This window comes from Myotis yumanensis, unplaced genomic scaffold (genome assembly GCF_028538775.1).
Source record: "Myotis yumanensis isolate MYYU_CA2020_CCGP unplaced genomic scaffold, mMyoYum1.0.hap1 SCAF_4, whole genome shotgun sequence".
Taxonomy (NCBI): Eukaryota; Metazoa; Chordata; class Mammalia; order Chiroptera; family Vespertilionidae; genus Myotis; species Myotis yumanensis.
In genome coordinates this window covers 73,267,206-73,290,707 of record NW_027223755.1, presented here as the reverse complement: position 1 = coordinate 73,290,707, position 23,502 = coordinate 73,267,206, and the positions used below count along the sequence as shown (strand labels likewise).

At 45.4% G+C, this 23,502-nt stretch overlaps 1 protein-coding gene across 1 annotated transcript in view; it reads right to left on the bottom strand.

Moving 5' to 3' along the window:
* Nucleotides 1-22,004, bottom strand: part of PRDM6 (PR/SET domain 6) — a 102,370-nt gene extending 80,366 nt beyond the window's left edge. The window contains 4 exon segments of the mRNA XM_070411491.1: nt 11,261-11,464; nt 11,466-11,569; nt 20,635-21,220; nt 21,712-22,004. Of these exon segments, the coding sequence (XP_070267592.1) occupies nt 11,261-11,464; nt 11,466-11,569; nt 20,635-21,205 (879 nt within the window). The 5' untranslated portion in view covers nt 21,206-21,220; nt 21,712-22,004.
* Between the last annotated feature and the right edge of the window lie 1,498 nt (nt 22,005-23,502).

Sequence of the window (23,502 nt, the reverse complement as noted above, 5' to 3'; positions counted from 1 at the left end):
AGAATTACTGAGCTAGAGGGGAAAAATCACTGGAAAAAATAAATTACTCTTTTTTTAAAATTGTCATAAAATACACATAAAATTTACCATTTTATGTATAGTTTAATAGTGTTAAGCATATTCACATTGTTGTGCAACCTATCTCCAGCACTCTTTTATCTGACAAAAATGAAACTTTATACCCATTATGGGTTACTATTAATATGCCCAATATTCTTACTGTTTATTTGTTTAATACCTTTGCTAATGCCCAACTAGCTATGCTAGATTTGGGGCTGATTTGTTATCTGTGGAGTGCAGATACGAATGCAGCAACCAGGTTTGTGGGGCAGGGTATAATCTGGTTCATAAAATATTTTGAATACCACACCTTCTTAGGTTATTATCTAAGTAAAAACTCCAGAAACCATAACAGAAATGATTACAATATGAAATAAGTATGTGTTAGGAAAAAAATATTCATTTTAGTCTACATTTTTCTTCTTTATGACACGTTTTGGTATTTGTGTTTATTTTTTCATCAAAAATTTTCTAAATGCAGACTATCACTTGGCATTCTTGATTGTCATGGGGTCAACACTGACACATAGTCAGGATTTGTATGACGTACTGTTACATCAGTATTCACTGGTACACACACAGCTGCACAACCCTTTTTATGGACAGTGGCAAACGTGCCATTATGTCGATTTGTTGTCATTTAGCATTTATTCACAAGCCACACTATGCTAGGCATTGAGATGTTTTTCTATTCAGAATTCAACATCTAGTGCCATACCCACCTGATGAACTGCTCCTGATCTGGGGTCTATGATCAAAAGACCTTCTGGCTTAGGGCTTCCTCACTATTTTTCTTGGTGTGACTAAGTCATTCCCCTTCCATTTAACTTTGAAAGTCAGTTCTCTGTTGTGAGGATTAAGAGTGATTTCACTTTCTGAAATCTTGTACCTCTAGGAAATGTTCATGTGCCCTTGTTGGCCTCCATCAGAAATGTAGTTTTAGAAATTAAAGCCATAGTTTAAACAATAAAGAATTTAAATTTTTAAAAAAGAAATTTAATGACTCTTTTTACATCCATGTTGTGTGGTATTCCTTTAATACATAATTTTGTCTTACTTATAAGCAGTGTTAAATAAATGTGCATTTAAATATTAGCTAAGCCTGATTTTGTGGTAATTAAATCCAAACTGGGTATCATGGTCTACCGAGTATAATCTTTGGTTTTAACAGACAAGTAATGCAGTTATTTATGACTATCTGCACAGTCCTCTAGAGACTTAAAAATTACTATTAAAATTCCAGTTGAAAAAGTGAAGTCTCTCTGGTTACAAAAAAAGTCATAAACAGTGTCTCTCTAATTTTCGTAATAGTCCAGTACAACTCCTTTTTACACATGGAGAAATAGAGGCACAAAGAAAATAAGAAGTTTCACTGAAGCCTCACAACTAGATAAATTAATGTCTTCCTACTTAGAAAAGCACTTCAAAAAGATCTGATCTTTTTGCTAACAACTTCATGTGTAAAAAAGGAAAACAAATATTTCCTCCTTTCTCTCTGAGGGCCATTAAAATCTCCCTAAAGACTCCAGAAAGGCTCTGATTTTATTAAAGACGTGCTATAAAACATGCAAACAATATCGGTATAAGTGTTGCTATAATATCAGTAGGCTCTGCAGACTGTTAATGAAATTTCCCACCAGGAAAAATACAGAGAGGGGAGAACGGGACTGAACACAAAATTAAAATCTATTCATGCGTGAGCCAAATTTAAACATTTGCAGGAGATCCTATGAAGACTGTCCCATTGGTTGCTGCTTTAAAAACGTGTTTTGCAGTATCAAGGAGATGGTGCAAATATGAAATATGTGTTATATTAGTCATCTCTTTAAAGGACATTATAAAAGTCTTCAACAATGGTTACCACTGGTTTATATTTTCATATAGTTTGAATTCTTATGATGAGCATTCTTTTTTATTGCTTTTAGATAGAGGGGAGGGAGGGATGGATTTGCTGTTCCATTTATTGATTGATTGATTCTGTCTGTGAACTGAACCCACAACCTTGGTGTATCGGGACAATGCTCTAACCCAGTGGTCAGCAAACTCATTAGTCAACAGAGCCAAATATCAACAGTACAACGATTGAAATTTCTTTTGAGAGCCAAATTTTTTAAACTTAAACTATATAGGTAGGTACATTGTTATTAACTTAATTAGGGTAGTCCTAAGGCTTAGGAAGAGCCACACTCAAGGGGCCAAAGAGCCGCATGTGGCTCGCAAGCTGCAGTTTGCTGACCACTGCTCTAACCAACTGAGCCACCAGGCCAGGGCCAATGAGCTTTAATTATTTTTAATATAAAAGTTCATTTCTACCATTTTAAAGCTTAATAATTAGATTTTCCACCTCATAGATTATGCAGGTAAAATTTTAAATTGCAATAAATTGAAATTAAATGCTTTCCTCAGTAGCACAATATTTTCCGGAACTCTTTCCCACAGGTACTATTTGTGCTTTTTTCTGTTATCATAAATGAGGTTTAATATTAGTTTGGGACAAACACAACAGATTCTGAAAGCACTATACTCTAACCTAGAATTTATTATGGGTTATCTACCATTCTGGAGTTTACATGAATATCTGAGAATTTAATTCTGTTACTTTTGTGATAAACCTTAATATTCCCAAGTGTGCTAAAGGTCTTAGTACTTTACAAGACACTGAAAACATGACTTGATTACATTTCATTTGATTCCAATTAAAAAGCACTTAAGAAGTTTCTACTGAATTAGATTACACCGAATGTTTCTATAGAAAACACTTCATTATCTGAGACAGCTTTAATTTAAAATGATCACAGAGAGTGAAAAACACTGTTCATTTTAATAAAATGGGCTTAATCCCCATATCATTTCACAATTGCATGCAGTAGATTTTGGTTTATTAAATAAATGTACAAGGGTGCTGGCAAAAACATCTATATAACTGAGTGCTTCATTCAGTTCACACAAAACAAATCTAGTCACATGACTTTTAAGTCTTGACAGAAACCAGAAATACTGCCCCCCCAAAAAAATTTAATAAAAATGAGGAGATAATATCAAGACAAGTGAAAATAATGCCTTTTCGTTGAATTTTTAAGCAGTGAATTTTACAATTAATTAAAAATGAAAACAAACTTCAAAGCAAACATATTAAGCAACCATAGTCAAATAAAAATGCAGGGTGCCACCAAACATAGCATTTCTCCTTTTAACCAAAGGAATACCTTGAAATCAAATTATTATATATATAAAAATCAGGACAAACTAAAGAATTTTGGCCTTCCCAACAGTGTTAGGCAATTTTCTAAAATGTTATTTTCAAGCCCCAGTCTGAGATCCAAGAATGGAAAATTATGATTAAAAACAAAAAGATGATTAAAAGTAAATGCCTACAGTCAGTTATTTTGTACTAAACATAAACTGCTAGCTTTCATTGGACAAAAATCTGTACACACATTTGGCATGCCCATCTCTGATACTTCAGGAATAAAGGCAACTTTGTGGTTTGTGGTTAGTGATTAAGTACCAAGTGAACTTGTGCGTGTTCTTGTATAGGAAAAACTGCAACATTTTGAACGTTTCCCACTTGTAACAATGTCTTTATTATGCCTTCCAGAATTAATTGACCTAAAATCCAGCGACTCCAAGATATATCTATTGGATAATTAGAACTCTAAGGACCAACAAATAAAACACATTATTGACTTTCAGTTCTTCAATCAAACAAATATTTACAGCTGCAATTTGCGAAAATAATTTCCTTTTAGTTTGGCACCATCTCAAAATCTGTGCTACTGATCTGAAGCATATCAGGATCATCAACACCCTCCTCCAAAATTAAGATTGAAATATAAAAACAATGCTGCATCATTTAGCACAACTTGCATCTACCCTCCCAGCCTGGGTGGGTCTTCTCTGAAACAAAGTGAAAACTCATTATTTTTAAGCTTCTTTGAAAGTCTGTCTGACCTTGAGACCAAGAACAGCAGGGAGGATGAGGAATAGTGACCTGCTTTAGTGACCAGTAGCTATAGATATCAGAGAATGTGCTTGTTGTCAATGATCGTTGCTGAAATCTGTCTATACCACACGGGAACAATCAATTTTGTAAATGATTGCAATAATCAAGGAAATTGCCTAATTTATAAATCCTTGCATACAGCATCTTAATGGATTCCTCCATTTTAATGCTGATGCCTTCAGAGCTAAATGAATTGTTGTCCAGGCTGTCATTACACGAAATGATAAAAACATTCCGTCTGGTGGGGAAACCACATCTCATGGATATTCAGACTCTCAACCCATAATCACTCATTAGTGACTTCCATGAAAGTTTCACACTGCTGAGCCTTAGGAAGAGCAAAAGAGCCGGCTAGTGTCTGCGCGCTCCTGTAAATCCCTGCTTTCGTTTCAGAATTTGAACAAATTGCCTTTCCCCGAACTGTAATGAACTGGTTGTGTCCCCAGTTCTGACAGCCCCATATTGTCAAAGTTGATCCTTTTTTCCTGGGCTGTTTTTTGTTTTGTTTTTTACCACCGACCTCAGCGTCAGCAGGTTCGGCCACTCTCAACTTCCAAATCCTGAAGCACATCAACACGGAAGATTCCGGATGCACCCAAGCAAATGGGTGCCGTTCCACCCTTGCGCTCCTGCTCGCAGGTAAATCTAACAGATGGTCCATGGAAACCGAGGCTGCACGCTTAGCTCTCGCCCTAAGCCCGCCACACGTAGATTGCTCTTTTCAGTTAAACCCTGGCCAATTGATTCCAGCCAATAGTGTGCTGTCAGTACTTTACTTACTGCTCAATCTCACTAACCTGACATTTATGGTGCACTGATTGGCCTCTGTCAGTGGTGCTGGTTGTAAATTCACTTTGAAAAGCTTTGTGTTAACAGCCTTCAACCAGGCTCCAAGAAGAGTACGAACAGGCAGCCTGACAATTGCTCGACCTCCTGCCCTTATTACAGTGAGTAAATCAGGGTTTGAGCCATTAGGCTGGAGCCTGGGGCCTACACAAAAAGGATTGACATGACGAAAGGTCAACCTCTGTCACACATGTGTAACAATTTGGATAATGGAATTCTGTAACTTATCTGAGTGAGGTGGCAAATGCTTACAAGGAAAAGTATATTCTGCTCTGGCTTCTCTGGCTTTTATGCTAAGTAGTTATACCAGAGTCTGTATTTCTTGTGTAAATACACAAGGAATGCCTGAACTCATGAAATCTTGGAGTATATAAGATTCTTAAAAAGAAAGAAAGAAAAAGACAGAGCAAGGCAGTCTAAAAGCGGTTCTGTGCAGGCATTCTTAAAAAACGGCAGAACATTTTCCCCACACTATCAACGTATCACATCCACCCTCTGAGAAAAGAGAATGTTGATACTGTGGACATGATTCCTCAGCTAGCTACGAGGCAGTTTTCGTATTCATTTTTTAAAACCCATAGTATTATACTCCAACTATAAGTGATTTCTGGATAACAATAAATTTACTCCAATAATTAAAACTGCCTTAATTGGCACTGAAATATAAAGGCTCCCCTGCAGGCTTCTCAGACCCAGTGTTGCCATAATCACATTTTCACCAGATCGCTTGCTGCCATGCAGTCACGGGGGGGGGGGGGGGATGGGGGGGGGGGTACCTCATCTATCCAGGAACGTCTGAGACTCTGATTTGAATTTCTCTACCCCACTTTTAAGTCAGTGTGAAAAAAAATTTTTTTTAATTATATGCTGTAAGAAAATATGCAGTCAAGAAATACTTTTGAATTATTTTCTTTATGTGGATAAATACTATCAATAAAAGAAGAAATCTGTAAACAATAGATAAACTGAACTGACTAATGAGATACAGAACATATTACTCTTTATAAAGCATTTGCAACTAATGCACTGTAGCGTCACGTGCATATCTGGATGAAACCTCACTAGCATGAGAATCTCCAAATGGCTGTTTTAATTTTTTTTTTTTTAAGCAGGGTCGTTTTGGGACTTAGAAAACCAAGGTGGCACTGTCCAGGGGGATGCATAAGTTAAAAGGAACTAGACTTTACATGGATCTTTTCAAAGCCAATTTTAAGTACTAAGTTTTGATTTTTAACACAATGCTGGAAATGATTCCAACAGGCGGCAGATGGTTTTACAGTTTATGTAAAACTACAAAATGCTCACACTCTATCAAATGGGCACCACTGTAAAAGACATCTTCAAATCAAATGAGGCAAAACCAAAGAGATATACCAGCTGTTACCCTGCATAATTTAAAACATAATAGTAACATTACTATGGTTTATTTTTAAGGAGAAATTATTTGGATTTCATAAAACTGACACATTCAAAACCAAGCTGACAAGCAGTCTAGTGTATTAAATGATAAATTACTGAGAAACACAATTTTTACTTCAATATAACTGTGACAGCCACATAATTCTATCCCCTGGTGTTTTGATGAGTCAAGCCAAATTGAGCCAAATCTATAAAGCAAAATATGGAGTATATAATTATAGTACTATCACTGGAACAATTTTAATTTGATTTTAAAATTATTTTAATTTAAAATAATTAATTTTAAATTATTAATTTTCAACATCTAAATCCATTCAAATGGGTACAGTACTATAAATGGAATTGGGTCATTTATAGAAACATAAAATACATTTAAAATATAAAATCAATTCATTTCCTTTTAGTACCAATTACCTATGATGGTTTTGAAATATAAACATGCAGCAATGTGTAATATATTTTTAATATTGGTTTTCATTAAAGTCTTTTGACCTAACTTAAATGTTAATGATGAAAAATAGACCATTTGCTTAAAAGCAAAACTCTTATTAAATCTAAAATATTATGGCACAACATCAAACCACAAAGAGAACCACGTTATGTTATCCCTTTTGATTTTCTGAAGAAAAACAATGAAAATGTCCACATAGTAAAGTGAAAATGAGACACTCAAATTTACTCAGGCAAAGGGAAAACAGGTTCTGTAAAATTAAATCCCTTTCTAGTACCTTGACTGTAATCCTAACAAGTCACTACATTATTTCAATTACCAGAATAATTTTTTTAGGTACAATTTATTTTGTCATCATTGCTAAAATTTCTTGTCAAATAAGACTTTGAATTGAAAGGCCTGAGTAATTCTGGCCTATCTTAAACTGTAACTATTTTAAACTTCTGTATTTTATTCCAGTAGAATTTTAAGTATACACTGTGTACATTCCTCAGGTCCAGCCATATTAAATTCTGATGTTAAACAGAAAGGGGAAACCATGTGCAACTAGATTAATTTATCTCAAGGGAAAAGAGCACATTAATAATTGAGATAATGTTTTCATAAATGTTGGAATCAAATGTGCCTTTTCACTTCTTTATTAGAAAACACATTAGGATAAAATTATCTCACTCTCATCAATAAGACCTAATTGCTGAGAAAGACTATGTTTTCTTTGCAAAACATTCAGAAAGATTTTTCCCATTACGTCCAAAGGGCTAGAAATATATCATGCATTCAAGTCTTGTTGGAATAAATGTATGTAAGTACGGCAAGTGATTATTTAATCCATCCTGTAATGTTTTTGTTTTAAACTATCTGAATTTATTATTTCTTGTAGCACATATTAAAATTCTGATTTTAAAAGAAATTGGCCAAAAAGAGATTAATACTTTGGCTTTTAGCTTATTAATCTCCTTAAATTACAAAAAATTAGTCATTTATTGCTAAAAAAAAAAAAAGAAAAGAAAAACTCTTAGAACTTCCTATAAACATTCAAAAGAGTCAAAACATATTGAAGGTAATAGAATGATATTGAACTTTCTTTTAATTGCTATATTCTTAAGAACCAGGATTATACACAAAGATGATAGCACACTTACAAACCCATCAAATAAGCTCTCCATAGCTGATGTATGTTAAATATTAAAAAGTCATTTTTCTACAAAGAAAATATAGCTTTTAATTATTAAACAAAAGGAATAACTAAGGTGAATCTGATGTTTTCTCTAATAAGCCTTCATGTGTATAATAAAGTACAACCATACTAAAAACAATGAACTGTAAACTGAAACAAAAATCCATCATCTACTTGGAAACAGTGACGGGAAAAGATTAGCAATCCATTTATTGTACTGAAATAAAGATAAGTAACCCTGGTAAGATCCATCAGGACCTGAGTATTGAACTCTAAATATAAAGACATTTCTTCATCAGCAAGTGACTTGAAAAAATGTGAGAAAGAAAAACGATTCCAGTTGACTTTTAAAATATAATAGTCATGATTCAACTGCTTTTAATTTTTTTAAAGATCTGCTTTATGTCAATGTGATATTCTGGAAGATATCTAAAAGAGTGTGTTTTTAAAATGGATAATTTTTACATGAGTCACTAAATAATTATTGCCAAAATTTCCTATAGACCTACAGTGTATTCCAATTACCGATTCTTTCTAAATATAAATAATAAAATGATTAAAAATTTTCACAACTGAATTTAGGTTTGAAAGGAAAGAATAAAATTTAAGGAACAATCCAACATTTAGAATCTTCTGCTATAAATATAACTTAATTCAAATAGTCACATTTCATAAAAACAATAAATCATAATGCTTAAAAATAAATGATACTAATAAAAATCTGAAACCTATTACAGTGCTTTTTCTTACCAACAGCCATCGACTCTAAGTTCCCTGGCCCCAGTCAGCTACATTTTACATGATCCCTCCGGAGACTGATACATTTTCATGGCTGCATTTAATATCCCTTCAATCTCCTAAACATGTGTTATTCTAACTATTCCTGCAGATGATAAAAACAAATAGACTGTCCTGAATAGGGAGGAGGGACTTGTAGATCATTAATGCATACACCAAGCAACTCATTTTTATAACACAGAACCACTTCTATGCACCACTACCTCCAACACACTCAACTCACACAAACAACAGGTAAAACTCACTTTATGTCTATTGAAGTATCAACAACAACAAAACCTAATTAAATTTCCCAGTCTCTTTACTAAAACAGAATTTAAACTTCATCAAGAACAAGTAAAGGCAATAAAAGAAAGGCTCCATGTTTTTAGTTTATTATATATCAACCATGTTCTATATGCATAGTGGTCTCCTGACTACATCCCAATCATCCACAGCCATTTAGGAAAAAAAAAACACAACTGAAAACTATAGGATTTCTTTTTTCATGTTTATGGATTTGTCCCCTGGCACTCTAACCCCAAGTCATCAAAGGGCAATAATGTTCACTTTGAACAGTTTCAGATAGAGCAAATCTGTACCACTGAACAACGGCTTCATAATTTCCTCAGAAAAGTATGGGCAGATCTTTAACTGTATGGTATTAGAGTTCCTAATAACACCACTGGAACATGAAAACTGACTAGAAGTGTTTTATAAACTTTAAACCACATTGGAGGTTACGATTAATTAGTCAGAAACAAAAAACAACTGGGAAATATTTCGAAACCAGACGCTTTGATTATATCCCACTTGTCATTTTTTTCTATCCAAAAGCTCTAACTTCTAACCTGCCTCTCTGTAGCATACCAAGCCATTTTCTCCTGCCTTCTTTTCCTAGAAAAGTTTCTGTTAAAAAGAGAAAAAGCACTATTTGGTAAAATAAATATGCCCAACTTTTTTTTCTCCTCATTCAAGAATCTTATGCAGAAGGACTAAATTTCACTTTAGGAGTGAAATGAAACCTGGAAGCCAGGCTCAGGGCACCAGCAGGTAACTGTAGGAAAATTAGCTCGTACCCTATGCAAGCATGTCAAACTCATGGCTCGCAGGCCTTGTTTAAATAAATGGGGCCTGCAGCCCGTGAGTTTGACATGCTTGCCCTATAGGGTATGTGACCCATATCTCCTATTCGATCATCTTGGTGTGTTGGGCTGTGAGCTCATACTCTTAGCTCCTCCCTCATCAAAGGGAGCTTTGGGACACAGGCCTCAACATCCCATTGCCAACAGTCATGTAAGGGTTCTGGAGGCTGGGTCTGCTTTTCACAACACTGTGTCTCCAGGGTGTAACATAGTGCTAGGCAGAATGAGTGCTCAGCAAAAATATGACTGGGTTATCGAGTCCCATGAGTTTTAGGTAGTGAATATGAGGCAGCTCACAGTGCAAATAATCATCTTGACTGGCCACTGAGCCAAGTGTGAGGGGCAAGCTGCTGTAGAAATGACCCATTAATGGAGCCCCAATGTCCATGCCAACTTGGCTGCTGACATTTCAGAAACTCTTTTCTGGCTATTCCCACTCCATTATATTGCCTGGCCTCGGTCATGCAAGATGCTAGAAGTCTTACCCTTAAGAGTAAGACTTCTAGCATCTTGTATTTCATAAATAACTCCAAGGGTGGGGGGTGGCTAGCTAGTGGGGGCATTACCTACAGGCTAAGGGTCTGTCTCTGCAGGAGTGGAACTCAGTCGTCAACCATGAAGCTCTGGGAGAAAGCTCTGGTTAACATTTTTCAAAGAGGTGGTTTATTTTTAAGTAATAGTGTCAGGTAAGATTGTGCTATTGAAACATTGTCTTCAACTGGATTATTGTCACAAAGTGTCCCTGTGTTTTGATTTTTTATTTTCTTGAAGACTGCATCGCCTTACTGCAAAGGACAACAGAGAAGAACTAGAACTTGTGATTTCTGATTCAGGACGCTATAATTTGCTTACTGAGGGAACTTTGAAAGTTATGAATGAAACATGTTGCAGTCTCTCAGATTCAGTGTTTACAAAATTGTTTTTATCTGACAGAATGAGCTTGACTCTTTCCTCCTATTTATGCTTATGTTCCTTTTTGCCCAGTCCACAAAAACACACTGGAAGAGCTTAGAATGGGACAAAAAGTTCACCCAGCTCACACCCCCAAGGCCCGAGCTCTCTGCTCCATCTCCTCAGCTGGTTTCTCTTTCTCTCAAGAAGCCGGGATATCAAAGACCAAACCCATCTCAGCTGCAACAGAGGCTCCTTAAGGGATTCCACCGTCGGAAACCTGCAGGCCCTGTGTCCCTGGCTCGGCTGCCTTGGTGTTAGGTCTTTACAGCAGATGGTGCAAACACCAGGCATTTGCATGACCAGAGAAATCTGTTCTCCACTATTACTCTCTAGGAAACAAGGGAAGCTCTCCCCGAAGTTGCCACCCTCCAAGGGCCAGGCTCTCGGCGGCCCAAAGCTCTGGCTCCGCGAGGCGGCGGGCAACTTACCTCCCAGAGATGCTGCGTGTTTCTCACGGCGCCGGCCTGCACCTTCTCTGGGGGCAGGAGTACGCCCTGGAAGGGCCCGATCCAGGTGCCCTGCTGGATCCTCTGCGCCGCGCAGATGCCGTAGGCCAGGCCGGGCACGGTGCTGGTGCACAGGCACACCTCGCGCGGCAGGTCCCGCAGCCACTCGGGCATCTCGGGCGGGGGGCGCGGCGGCCGCGGCGCTGCCGGTGCTCACCAGCCGGCGCAGCGAGTGCAGCGGCCCGTGCATGGGGCACTCTCCGTGGCGGTTGTCCGCGCACATGTCGCAACCTGCCGGGGATACCGGGAGGGAGGGAAGGGAGAGGTTAACTCGGCAGCTCAGTGGCCCACCCTCGGTAAATTCCCGAGACAAACGCATCCCCACCCCCGGGAGCCACCTGCAGGGAGGTGAAGGCGGGAGGGCGCCGAGGCTACTGGGAGTCGGGGGAGAGGTGAACCCAAATCGCTCCCTTGGAATTCGCTGAACCCAAATCCGCCTGGTACCGGGTCAGAACCCCGGGCGCCCCCAAATGCCTTCCGAGCTGGGTGTGGGTGGCGTTGTGGTGTCCGCTGAACCGACGGTTCGCGGCTTCTCCTCCAGGCTTCTAGCTCTCCCTCTCCCCCCTGCTCCAGTTCCCTCCCATCCTCCCGGTTCCCGCGAGTTCTCTCTCCATCAGGTGTTTGCTGTATCAGGAAGAAAGCCCGAGACAGAACGCCCGTCTCTGGCCAATTTGGTATCTAGGAGAGATTCTACATGGGTCGCCTCTTTTTACAATTAGAGAAGTCACTTTAAAAATCACCAGGGCGGGTGGGCAGGCCATTCCCACTCCTCTGAACCCACGCCCTCACTCCAGCGCCCCAAAGGGCAGAGCCGGAGCCCCAGACACCGCCACCCGGGGAGCGCGGGATCCCTCAGCGCCCGGCAGTGCCCACTCTCCGCGCTGCAGCCGGGAGGGCGGGCACCGATGGGGAGAGGAAGGCTGTTCCGGCGGGTTAGGGGAGTCCATGCTTGCGTGCCAGCTCTTCCCAGAAGCCAAGAAGAAACAAATAGCAAATTTAACGATCGGGGCAATGGGTCTTTAATGATCAGAATACAGGTTCCATGGAGAGGACCCCAACTCCTGCTCAGACGGCGGACGCCCCAGGCTAAAGGCTATCATCCTGCCTTACAAACGAGCTGTTGTGAAGCTGTCTCTCTCAGATGTTCGCCAAAGCAGCCAAAGCGCAAAGGGACCCCCACCCTGGGGGCCGGGCTGTAGACACCCAGTGTGCTTCCACTCAAACTCGAGGTAAGAGGCCGGGCGGCCGCGGGGAGCAGGGCCTGCGGCAACCGCGCTGTCGGATCGCAGCGCCCTCGGGGTTATTAATGGGCCTGGCGGAGCCGCCGTGTCTGCGCCCCAGCCCAGCAGACCTGCCTGGGGGAGACAGCCTCGGCGCCCGCTGGCGAAGCCCGCCCTCCCTGGCCCAGCCTCCCTGGGGAGCAGAGGCGCCCCCGGCCCTGGAGCCCTGTGGCACTGGGCCTGATACTGAGCCAGTACCCACAGGGGAACGCTGCTGGGTGGGAGGTGGCCCTTGGGGCTTCTCTGTGCTGGGCCTTGGTCGCAGCCAGTCCTGATGGATCACAGGGTGTGCCCCCTTCATGCTGAAACAGACAAAAAACGCTCAAGGAACTTGTGGCAAAGTGAGTCACTGAAGAATCTTCAATGAAGGAACCTCATCAACCCCAGCATGGTGAGTGAACCCTGGTTTTGCCACTGGCTTCACAGAGAGCTGAGGGTTGACCTGTTGACTGTGTGAGCATCCCCTCTCAGCAAAAGGTTCCAGTCAGCTCTGCTTCTCCTTGTTCAGCTACTCCACTCCTCCCCAGAGAGCCCAGGGAATAAGGGGGCCTCTGAGTGCAGCTTCTTGGAGGTGTCCCCGGGCCTCTCAAGTGAAAAACAACCACCTGTTTCTGCAGGTGGTGATGTGTCCATACCACTGGACCCCCATCACACAAAGGCCCCCTCTTCCAGCAACATAGACTAATGTAAAAAGACAGTGTCCAGCTCTGCTTTTGACCTTAGGGCAGTGGTTCTCAACGTTCCTAATGCTGCGACCCTTTCATACAGTTCCTCATGTTGTGGTGACCCCCAATTTCATTGTTACAAATTGAACATAATTAAAGCATAGTGATTAATCACAAAAACAATATGTAATTATATGTGTTTTCCGATGGTCTTAGGCGACCCCTGTGAAAGGGTCGTTCGACCCCCAAGGGGGTCACGACCCACAGGTTGAGAACCGCTGCCTTAGGGCCTAGACAGGAGGCATTCTCGTTCTCCACATGTCAGCCCTTCCAGAACACATGCACTTCACACACCCTCTCAAGATTCTGACTGCAAATAAAAACTTTGAAATAAAGGGGGAATGAAAAGAAAAACAAAAGTTCATGATTACCAAGTGCCAGCTATGTTCCAGGCACCTACCTATTTTAACCCAAACGGTCACCATATTATCCAAATGTCATGATTCCCATTTTGCAGATGAAGCAACTGAGCAATGTAACTTGACTACGGATCAGAAACTAGAAACTGGTAGAGAAAGATTCACAATCAGGTCTGCCTGACTCCAAAGCCTCCAAAACTATACTAGTAGAGATTTAGGAAGACTAATGAGAGCCGGGAGAATTTTATATCCAAACTCGTAGCTCAATCAATAGAATTATTGCACGGAAATCACTCTTTGGGGGCCACAAAATCGCTGATTGAATTACAGACATGTCTCTCCCTCTTTCCCACACTCTTGAGTTTGGGGATGAAGTAAGAGAATAAATTGGAAAGTAAATAGATAATGCCCATAATTTTGAATTTTAGTATCTAACTTCAGAGATGGACTTTCAGCACCTTAGCAAAGATAGCTTAAAACAAGTGGCTAAACAAAGGCAATATGTCCATAAAATAAATCACCCCAGGTTTTTTATTAACTGACTGTCCCTTTCTGATTGACTCAATGAAACAAAGGGTGAGAAGCAAAAGTGTTTAGTATTCACTCCCCTAACAATACATAGTAAGATTCTGTCAAGTTCCAATAGCTCCACAATATGGAGCGTCACACCAACTATATCAGTAATAAAATAAGGAGCTAAAGTACTAACTTCAGCCACAACCCGCCACCACCCTCCCACCCCCCCCCCCCAGACAACAAGCACACTCTTAATATTTGTTATACATGATACACTAGTCCTTTCTCTAAGAAGTCCTCTAAAGCTCTCTTCAGCTTAAGTTTCATTGTCTCCAGGAGAGGTTGAAAAAACTTAGTAGCATTTTGCAGAGTGAAAAGCTGAGGCTCTCCCAATATTTAGAAGACAACATGCATGCTGGGTCCACAGCAGAGTAGGCAAGGCCAGTCCACTGTAACTAGTCCACCCAACACGAGTCTTTTGAATTTATAAACCACTTTGTGCTTTAGCAAAATATTCTGTCAGAAAAGTTGACCAATTGCAGCAAAATACTGTTATATCCTAATGTTACTGGGGTTTTTTGGGGTTTTGTTTTTTTTAATACACAAGCTCTGTCGTTGAAAACATGAGGCTTCTGACTTATGTCTTGGAGTCCCAAAGAAGCTTAAGGATGTTTAAAACAAGTAGCTGACTACTAGGGGTTGACAAATGTGGTACAGGTAGACAAACATTCTAGCAGAGTGTTTTCTGGACAGCAAGCCATGAACACCTACATGAAAAGGTTTGAGGGAGAAGTGAGCTAGATGCCCAAACCACACACACACACACACACACACCCCGCACATGCACACGCACATGCACATGCACACACACAACATATATTACACACAGCATTCCATGCCAAGCAATCCATAATATAAGCCTATTTGTATTCATAAAGAGGAGGCAAATAAAGGTTCTTACTTTCTCTTAAAATCAGGGTCAGCTTTCTACAAGTTCATAGTTATTATTCATAACGGGTTTTCTGTAACTGTGAGAAATATTATAATATCCTCAAGCAAGATACTCTGAAATGCCATTTTAGTATCAGAAATATAAGAAATCGTGCTCGCTTTTCTATCTTGAATAGGTCTGTGAAGGCCCCTGTGATGGGTTTCTGAATAAGGGAATGAGGTGTCATTAAGTTACAGACTCCCTCACCTCCTGGCTTCAGCAGGCCAGGCCAAGGGGAGTGAGGAGCAGACTTTCACTCTTCATTTCATAGCCTTTGTATTGTTTGGATGTTTGTACAAGTGCATGTATTACTTTTGTAATTGAAAATAAGTCTATTTTAAGGTAAGGAGGGCAAAACAGGCCATGGGGGTGTTTGTTTGTTTCAGGTATTTTCATTTGTTGTTCTAGGAAAGGTAAAATATAAAATGTTTCTGGCTTTTTTTTTCGTGTCTGGAGAGGCCAAAGGCATGTGTGGATGCAGGCGGAGCTAGGACCCCTGAGAAGCACCAGGCACAGGCAGCCTACCCCTGCCCTCGCTGATCCTCTGGAAAGGGAACCAAGGAGCAGCTGAAAAGTCTGCCCCCGCCTAGGCAGAGGTAACTGCAGGACCATGAATCCTCCCCAACCACCACTGAGGTTGCTGCCCTCAGTCTTGCAAGCCCAAGTCCAGTGGGGCCAGCACCCATTGATCCTTGCTGGATGACTCTGCCCCAGGAGTGCCGCCTGCTGGCAAGCCTCTCATGCGCTCTGGGCGTCTGGATGGAGGGAAGGGTTGCTGCATTTTCGGGAGGCTGGCCGTAGGGACAGAGGGGCTGTCGGAGCTGGGTAGCTGGTAACCTCCCGCACCAGAGTTCACATCCAGATAGCACTCTCCCCCAGCCCTCCAGCAGCAACTGGTTATGGGCGAAGCATGCAGTGAGCAGTGAGGCTGCAAGCTGGAGCCCCCTAACCTAGTGTGCATTTTGAAGGCCTCACCCCCTTCCTACCAGCGTGGGGCTTTCGTGCAAGGCCACGGAAATCTGGAGACCCTTACTAGGCCCTCCTCTCCTCCCACCCGGCAGGGGTCTCCCAGGCTCCTCAGCAGATCCGGAGGCCGGTGAGTTAGCCCAGCCACCGGGAAAGGGAGCCGATTGTGGCTGGGCCCCGGGGGAAGCCCAGCTGCCACAGAACCTACTGGAGGACTCTCCCGAGGCGAGTTTAAAGCTCCTGGCCAAGCTCGGAGGCTTGGGTTTTCCAAGCTCAGCCTGGCTGAGGCCGGGCCGGCCAGCTGGACCTGGGGCCAAGAGGGAGAGACAAAATGGGGAGGAAAAGAAAGAAGGAAAGAGTAAATGTGGATTTTATTAGTGTCCCCACACCTGTATTTATAAATTAAATGGGAGCGCCCATGTGTGCGGTGAGAGAATATTGCATGGAGATAAACCGTGCAGCCCTGCCCCTGCGAAGCCGCCATATACAAGGCGGAGATGATGAATAGGAGGCGCGAGAAGAGATCGAAGCGGGTCTGGGCTGGCTCCACTCGCTCCTACAAAACTATAGGGCAATTAATTGTGGCTTGTCCCCTCATCCTTCATCTCCTGGTGGCACATATCGATGGAGATTACTGCTGATGGACCATTTTATCACCTTAAATAAACAGTCGCCACCTCTTCTAACCTCAATCTAATATATGGCTCTATGTTCAGTTTCAGGGCGCGAGATAACGAATGATGTAAAATAACTAAATCATGTGTGTTATGGGGATGGGACTGGGCCTGCACACAAAAAGAGAGAAAAGAAAGGAAAATATAAAACACACAAACCCACACACTGACGCACAGCCTCCCGCCTACCCGGGACCAGGTCTGAAGTGTCAGCCACTAGCTGGCCATGGACAGCTGGGACTCAGGTGTGCAGAGTGTGCCTCATGGCAGGAAAGCTTGCTGGTGGGTGACTGGGCCCGGACGCTTCCTAAACAGGACCTGTGTTTTCCAACTGGGTGGGAAGAGATTGGGGAATGTCAGAAAATACTCACTCTCCTTTACCTCTTACCCTGACTCCCAAACAGACAAAACAGTGTTGGGTGCAGATTTCTTTCTCTCCCTTGGACACTCTCCCCAAACTCTTGGAAAGGGTGGCACTACCAAGTAGAAAGCCTTGGGCCTTTGCTGTTCCTGGTGCTGTTCCCTGCGTAGCAGGGCTCACCCAACCCAGGAGGGGATAGAATGTCCTGATGCAAGAAACTGGGTGGGGTCCTTAGCTCTCCGTCTCCCTGTCAGGTACAGGGGAGGAGCAACTTCCAAAAAAAGGTATGCAAGGTTGACTGGCCCAGACCTTTCCATACAAACACAAATTCCAGGCCCAGCCCCGGGGCTCTTACTACCCTCCAAGAGTAGTGACAGGGTTTCAAGTGAGGCACCAGAACCTGAGAAGAGGCCACTGACACAGAGCCTGACGGAATCAATGGCTTCGGGCAACCCAGCAGCAATGAGGGCAGTAATACAGAAGAGGAAGAAAGGGTCCCACCCCCCAATTATATCACACATTGCCCCACCGGACCTTAAAGAGATGAAAGAAGAGGCAGCTAGGCATTCAGAACTTCAGTGGAAAGTGTACTTCAACCACAGAATAAATGGAATACATGGCGTTGGATATCAGCAATATAATGGAACAGCTCACTCGCCTAGCTTGCATGGTTCCTGCTGTTTTTTAATCTTTTTTTGTGGGAAAGAGAGCTAGAAGACCTTTCGCTATGGCATTTGCTACAGATGCCAATCAAGTTTCAAGGGGAGACTACTGTTACTGATTCACACGCCTTACTGGGTTGCTGATCCCAGGCAAAAAAAGTTACTCTTCTGTAGGGAACAGAGAAGTGAGGAGGTCCCTTTCTTTGCCTTGTAAGAAAAAGAGAAAAATTACTCAATGCAAAGTAACAAAATGAAGCACTGCTGAGTGGTCTCTTCACAGAGTTCTTTTAGAAAATGGCAAAAGACGGGAAGGAAAACTGGGGATTTCTCTACGTCATAAATTAATAGGTGTTTCCCTTTGGCCTGCCCCCCCCACCCCCGCACCCACCCAAATACAACCTGGAAGGAAGGGTGAGAGCTCTGGTTTTCACCTTCTTTCAATAACAAATATACCAACTTCCCCTGCCTAGGGAAACAGTTTCCCATCCTTTGCATTTCTGATTTTTGAGCCCCTAGTTAGATTAAACTCAATCACTTCCCACTTCACCTTTGTAAAACACATCCTCTGGTTTAAAATGAATGCCTCCGCTTGCCTCCCATTGCACAGAGCTACCTCTGCTATTTTCTTTCTCAACTGCCCTTTAATTAGGGAGCAACATGAAGTGTAACTCTAATAGGACGATCTGACTTCCTTTCCCCTCCGTCTTTCTTATGCACTTTGCATATTAAAGCAATCCATTAGACTCAAAAGGATATACCAAAAGACTAACACAATAGAAATCATTTAAATAAATCATACTTCCTTTCCTCCAACCAGAGGGAAAAAGTTGCCTAGGCAATAAAGTGATTCAAAGAACCATATATTAATTAGGAATCTAACCCAATTCTTTCTCTGGTGAGAATATAGTGAATCTCAAGCCAGCCTTGTAAACAGTATAGGAAGCTCAACACACAGCCAGGGTGGTGAGGCACGCTGCTGGCGTCTTTTCCGGCACTGTTTTCATTCAGAAGAGAAACTGCAGGCTGGATGAAGCACTATCAGTCCACAGTGACTACACTTACCCTTAGCAATAAGGAATACCTTTCCCAAAGAATAATCTTTTTATTTCACATTTTAAAAAATGCTTTGTAAACAACACATTCAAATCCAGTAGGAGAGAAGTGTCTTTAAAAACCCATTAAGACAATATAATTTTTACATATTTTCTGCAACTCTGAAATGCAAGCATCTTCTTAACTGCAGAACAAATCCGAGTGGGAACCCTCCTTTTAAACCAGCACTTTACCTTCAGATTCTACAACGGAAAAAAGTAAGTACAACTGCTCTCTTTGTTAGTAATAATTATCTCCATTAGAACAACTACCTCCCACCATTATGAAAAGATTAATACAACTTAACCACTAGGCTCATGCCTCATGCTTTTTCATCAAAGTAATGACTTTGGGAGCCCTTCAAATAATTATAACCTGGAGGTATTTTGCTTTTACAACGAATTAAAAAGGTCACGGGATGGTAGCCATTCTGCAAGAAGGGGCTTATTAAAAACAGAATAACAGCAAATGTTTATGATCCTCACACAGAAGCTAGATGAAGGAACGAAAGGAAGAAAATGGTAAGTGCTGATCTTTCAAATCCTGTATTGCTTTCAACCTGACTCTGAACCTGATTTAATGTTCTCTCCAGAGGTCTCTGGAAGTGTATTTAGTACCTAACGCGTTAGGTGTAAACACAGCACAACTTTCGCAGTTACCAAAAGGGATCGGAGACAAAGCAATACACATTCGTGGTCTTCACTGGGAGTCTTGCTTCAAAACTTCAAAATGGAACCACACTTGTGACGAGCGTTTGAAATTATGAATATAGGAACCGAAGCTGGACGAGACCTTAAGTTTAAGTTTTTGCTATTTACTTGGGGGACAAGGAGAGTAAGCTTCTTAAACTAAATTACTGTCGCCCCATTTTTACAAATAGCCAAGCCATCAAACGTGGCTACGGACTGCGAACGTTTGAAGGGGTCAAGGATGCAAGAAGAATGTGGGATCCGCAAGGAACAACTCTATCCTGAAGACGGAAAATTTCTCACGAAGCAGCTGGCATTTACTTTTCTAAATACATGGTAGACCTAAGAATAATGTCTGCCTGCTGGAGAAACTGACCCAGAATTATCCAAAACTCCTAGTCCCGCGAGGCCAGACCAGCCAGCAGCGCCCGGCCGTTCCCCTAGATTCCTGGACAACCCTGCAGCCCGAAAATGAACGGAGAGTTAACCCCAGAAGAGGGTAGAGAGGAGAAGCAAGCCCTGGAATCCACGCTCCCCAGGAACTCTGCGTCCCTATCTTGTCCCCCTCCCCAACCCACCCCCAGGGCCAGGCCAGCCGGTTCTCGGGACTCCCCGTCGCGCGCTGCCTGGAGCCGGCCGTCCCCGGGCACCGTCCCCGGGCACTGTCCCGCGGGAGGGCGGAGATCTGAAAGCCCGGGCCGGCAGGCGACTCGAGTCCTACAGCCATGGGGCTGCGGAGCAGAGGATGAGCGGAGGGGAAGAGGTAACCCCGAGGTGCCAGCCGGGAGCCCCGTGCGTTCTCCTTCCTTCTCTAACGCCAGAAAACCTTTGCCACTGTGCTCTGGGCGGTGCGGACCCGCTGCCGGGACCAGTCCACCACCCGGGGTCCCTCTCCTCCGGGTCGACCCGCCTCCCCGACGGGCGCCCGCCCTGGACGGCGCCAGCGCCACAGGAGAGAGCGCGCGGGCTGCGGCTACGTACGGTTGTTGGGGTCGCTGGTGTGCTGGTTGAGCGGGATGATCTCCATGCGCTGCTGGCCGTACAGGTAATAGTCCAGCTCCTCCGCGCTGCAGCGGAAGCGCGGGGCGCCCAGGCCATCCCCGCCGCCGCCGCACTTGGAGGGCCCCGGGCCCGAGGCGGCGCCCAGGCACAGGTCCTTGGGGGGCAGCGGCTCCGCGGCGACGGCGGCGGCCAGGGGGGCGAACACCGGCAGCTGCGCCACGGGCAGGGCCGAGAGACCCGCCAGCGCGGCGGCGGCGGCGGCGGCGCAGGAGGAGGCGGAGGAGGCCGAGGTGGAGGAGGAAGCTGGGGTGGAGGCAGCGGAGGAGAGCGAGGCGGGCCGCGGGCGCAGGCTGTCCGGCGGAGGCTCCGCGCGCTCAGGGGGCGGCGGCGGCGGCTGGAGAGGCTGCGGCGCGCCCAGGGGCCCCGCGGCCCCGCCGCCCTTGAGCGGGCCCCCGCCGCCGCCGTGCGGGAAGAGTTGCTGCCAGTGCTGCAGATAGGCTGGGTCCACTTTGAGGAAGGCCGAGCCGCCGGGGTCTCCGGGCTTCAGCATGTCCGACGCCTCACGCTGGGGGCAGAGGGCAGAGAGGAGGGTGCGTGTGAGCCGGGCCCCGGGCCTGGCGCGAGAGGGGCGGGCAGGACAGCCGCCGAGACCCCGGAGCGGGAGCCGCAGCCCTGGGCTTGGCCAGCCGCAGCCCGATTCGGCGGCTCCTTCCTCCCAACTCCGCTGGGGCGCAAAGTTTACTCTGAAGCTGCCGCGCCGCGCGGTGGGAGCTGTGTCCACGCTGCCTGGCCTCGCAGCCAGAGGCGCCGAGCTCCCACCCTGCACTGTCGAAGCCCGGAGCGCAGGCGCTTCCCCGCGGAACTCGGCTGCGGGACGCAGCCCCCACCCTCGGCCGGCGCCCGGAGCCGACCCCGGCCGGAGTGGCGCAGCGCCCGAGCCGCTTGGGCCCCCGGCGCTAGGAGGCGGGTCAGCCGCGCCCTCCGCCCCCAGCCCGGGACCTCCAGCCTCCTCTCCCAGGGGCCGCAGACACTCACCCCTGAGGAGCCTCGTCTTACCTGAAAACTCGGAGCCGCCGGCGGCGGGTGCGTGGGCGCGTGTGTCTCGGACCGGTGCGAGAGCGTGTGCACCCCGGGGGCGCTACATGCCCTTGGCAGCGCGGGAGGAGAGACCTGAGATCCGGCCGCGAGCACGGGCTACGGAGGCCCGCGGAGGGCGCGGGGGCGCGAGCGGACCCGGGCGTGGGGCAGAGTCGCGGTGGGTTGTTGCGCTCGGCCGCTGCGTCCGGGCTCCTTGGCTCCGCGCTCTGGCAGCCTCCTGGCTGGACACGTGGGTTTTACGACAGCACAAAATACAAGTGTGTGTGTGTGTGTGTGTGTGTGTGTGTGAGAGAGAGAGAGAGAGAGAGAGAGAGAGAGAGAGAGAGAGAGAGATGGGGTGGCAGGGGGGAGGGGTGGGATGGGGGGAAGAGGCGGGAGGCAGGCCAGAAGAACGAAGGGGAGGGAAGAAGGAAGTTCTAACTCGGCTGGATCCACAAACTGCCCGTGAGCCTTTCCCGCACTAATACCTCCTCCGCTGTCCCACCCCCGACTTTTTTTTTTTTTTTTTTTTTTTTTTTTTTTTTTTGCGTGACGTCTCCCGCGCGCCTGTTGTCTCTTTCTGCCCATGATAGATCTTTTCTAGGTACCGGCTCTCTGCCCTGATGGAGAAAACAGTGGGAATGCGGAGACCCGAATGCACCTCCGCACACGCGCGGGGGTCCACGTCCGGGAGGCGGGTTGGGCCGGGCAAGTGAACCAGTTCCCGGGATGGGGTTTGAGCTTTTGCCGGGTCCCGTTTGCAGAGGAGTACAGCCTCGACCAGCCCGCTGCGCGACTTCTCACACAAACCCGGAGGGGGGGGGGGGGGGCAGGAGGGGGAGTTGGGGGCGGGGCGGGTCGCGCGCCGGAATGAGCCTTAGTCCCCAGCGGAGGAGGCAGGCTTTGTAGAGCTGAGATACGAGAGACCATGGGTCTCTAAAGGGCGGCCGGTCCTGCAGGGCTGGCCGCTGGCCTAGAAGGCGGCTGAATGGATGGAGCCCCACGTGCCCAACGCTCAGCCCACTCACGCTTTCGAGTTGTCTTCCTGGGGGTCTCGCTCCTCCTCCTTGCTGGATCCGAGGCAAGTATCCAGAGCTATGTCTATTACAACTGCTCCCAGACAGGCGAGGCTTGTCCTCCTTTGGGTGCCAGGGACGGTGGGTGTGTGTGGGGGGGGGGGGGGGCGGGGGGGCGGGTCATGTATAGGTCTCTAGTCCCAAAACCTAGCGGGTGGAGGGGCAGCGTGGAAGCACAGCCCCAACCCGCCACCCTGCCCACCCAGCGCCTTGGGCCACGCCCACCCATCCCTGTGCAGACACACACACACACACACACACACACACACACACACACGCCCAGCTCTTCCAGGCAGTCGCAGCACTCGGTGGGCGAGGGCAGGGTGTGTGAAAGTGGCCCGCTCATGCGCTTTCCCGTCGCTGGAGTTCTGTACACACCTCAGAGAAATGGCATTTGTCTTTGTCCAAACACACCAACTTGTCTAACACCCGCCACTCTAAGCAATTACTAGTCACACTTCCCTGCCTTCTGCTTGTCTCTTTTTGTCTGCCTACACTCGCGTCGTCTGAGCCTGGGAAACGCGTTGTTTAGACTTTGTCCGGGTCTCACGCAAGATGCCTCGATGCCCTTTGGAACAGGGTGGGACCGAAAATGTTTTGACTGGCGTCGTAGTGACAAGGTCATCAGTCATCCCTGGATAGAGTGATGGTTCCCAAGTCTAAGGCAGGCCCCTCGAGGGAAAACCCACGGTGC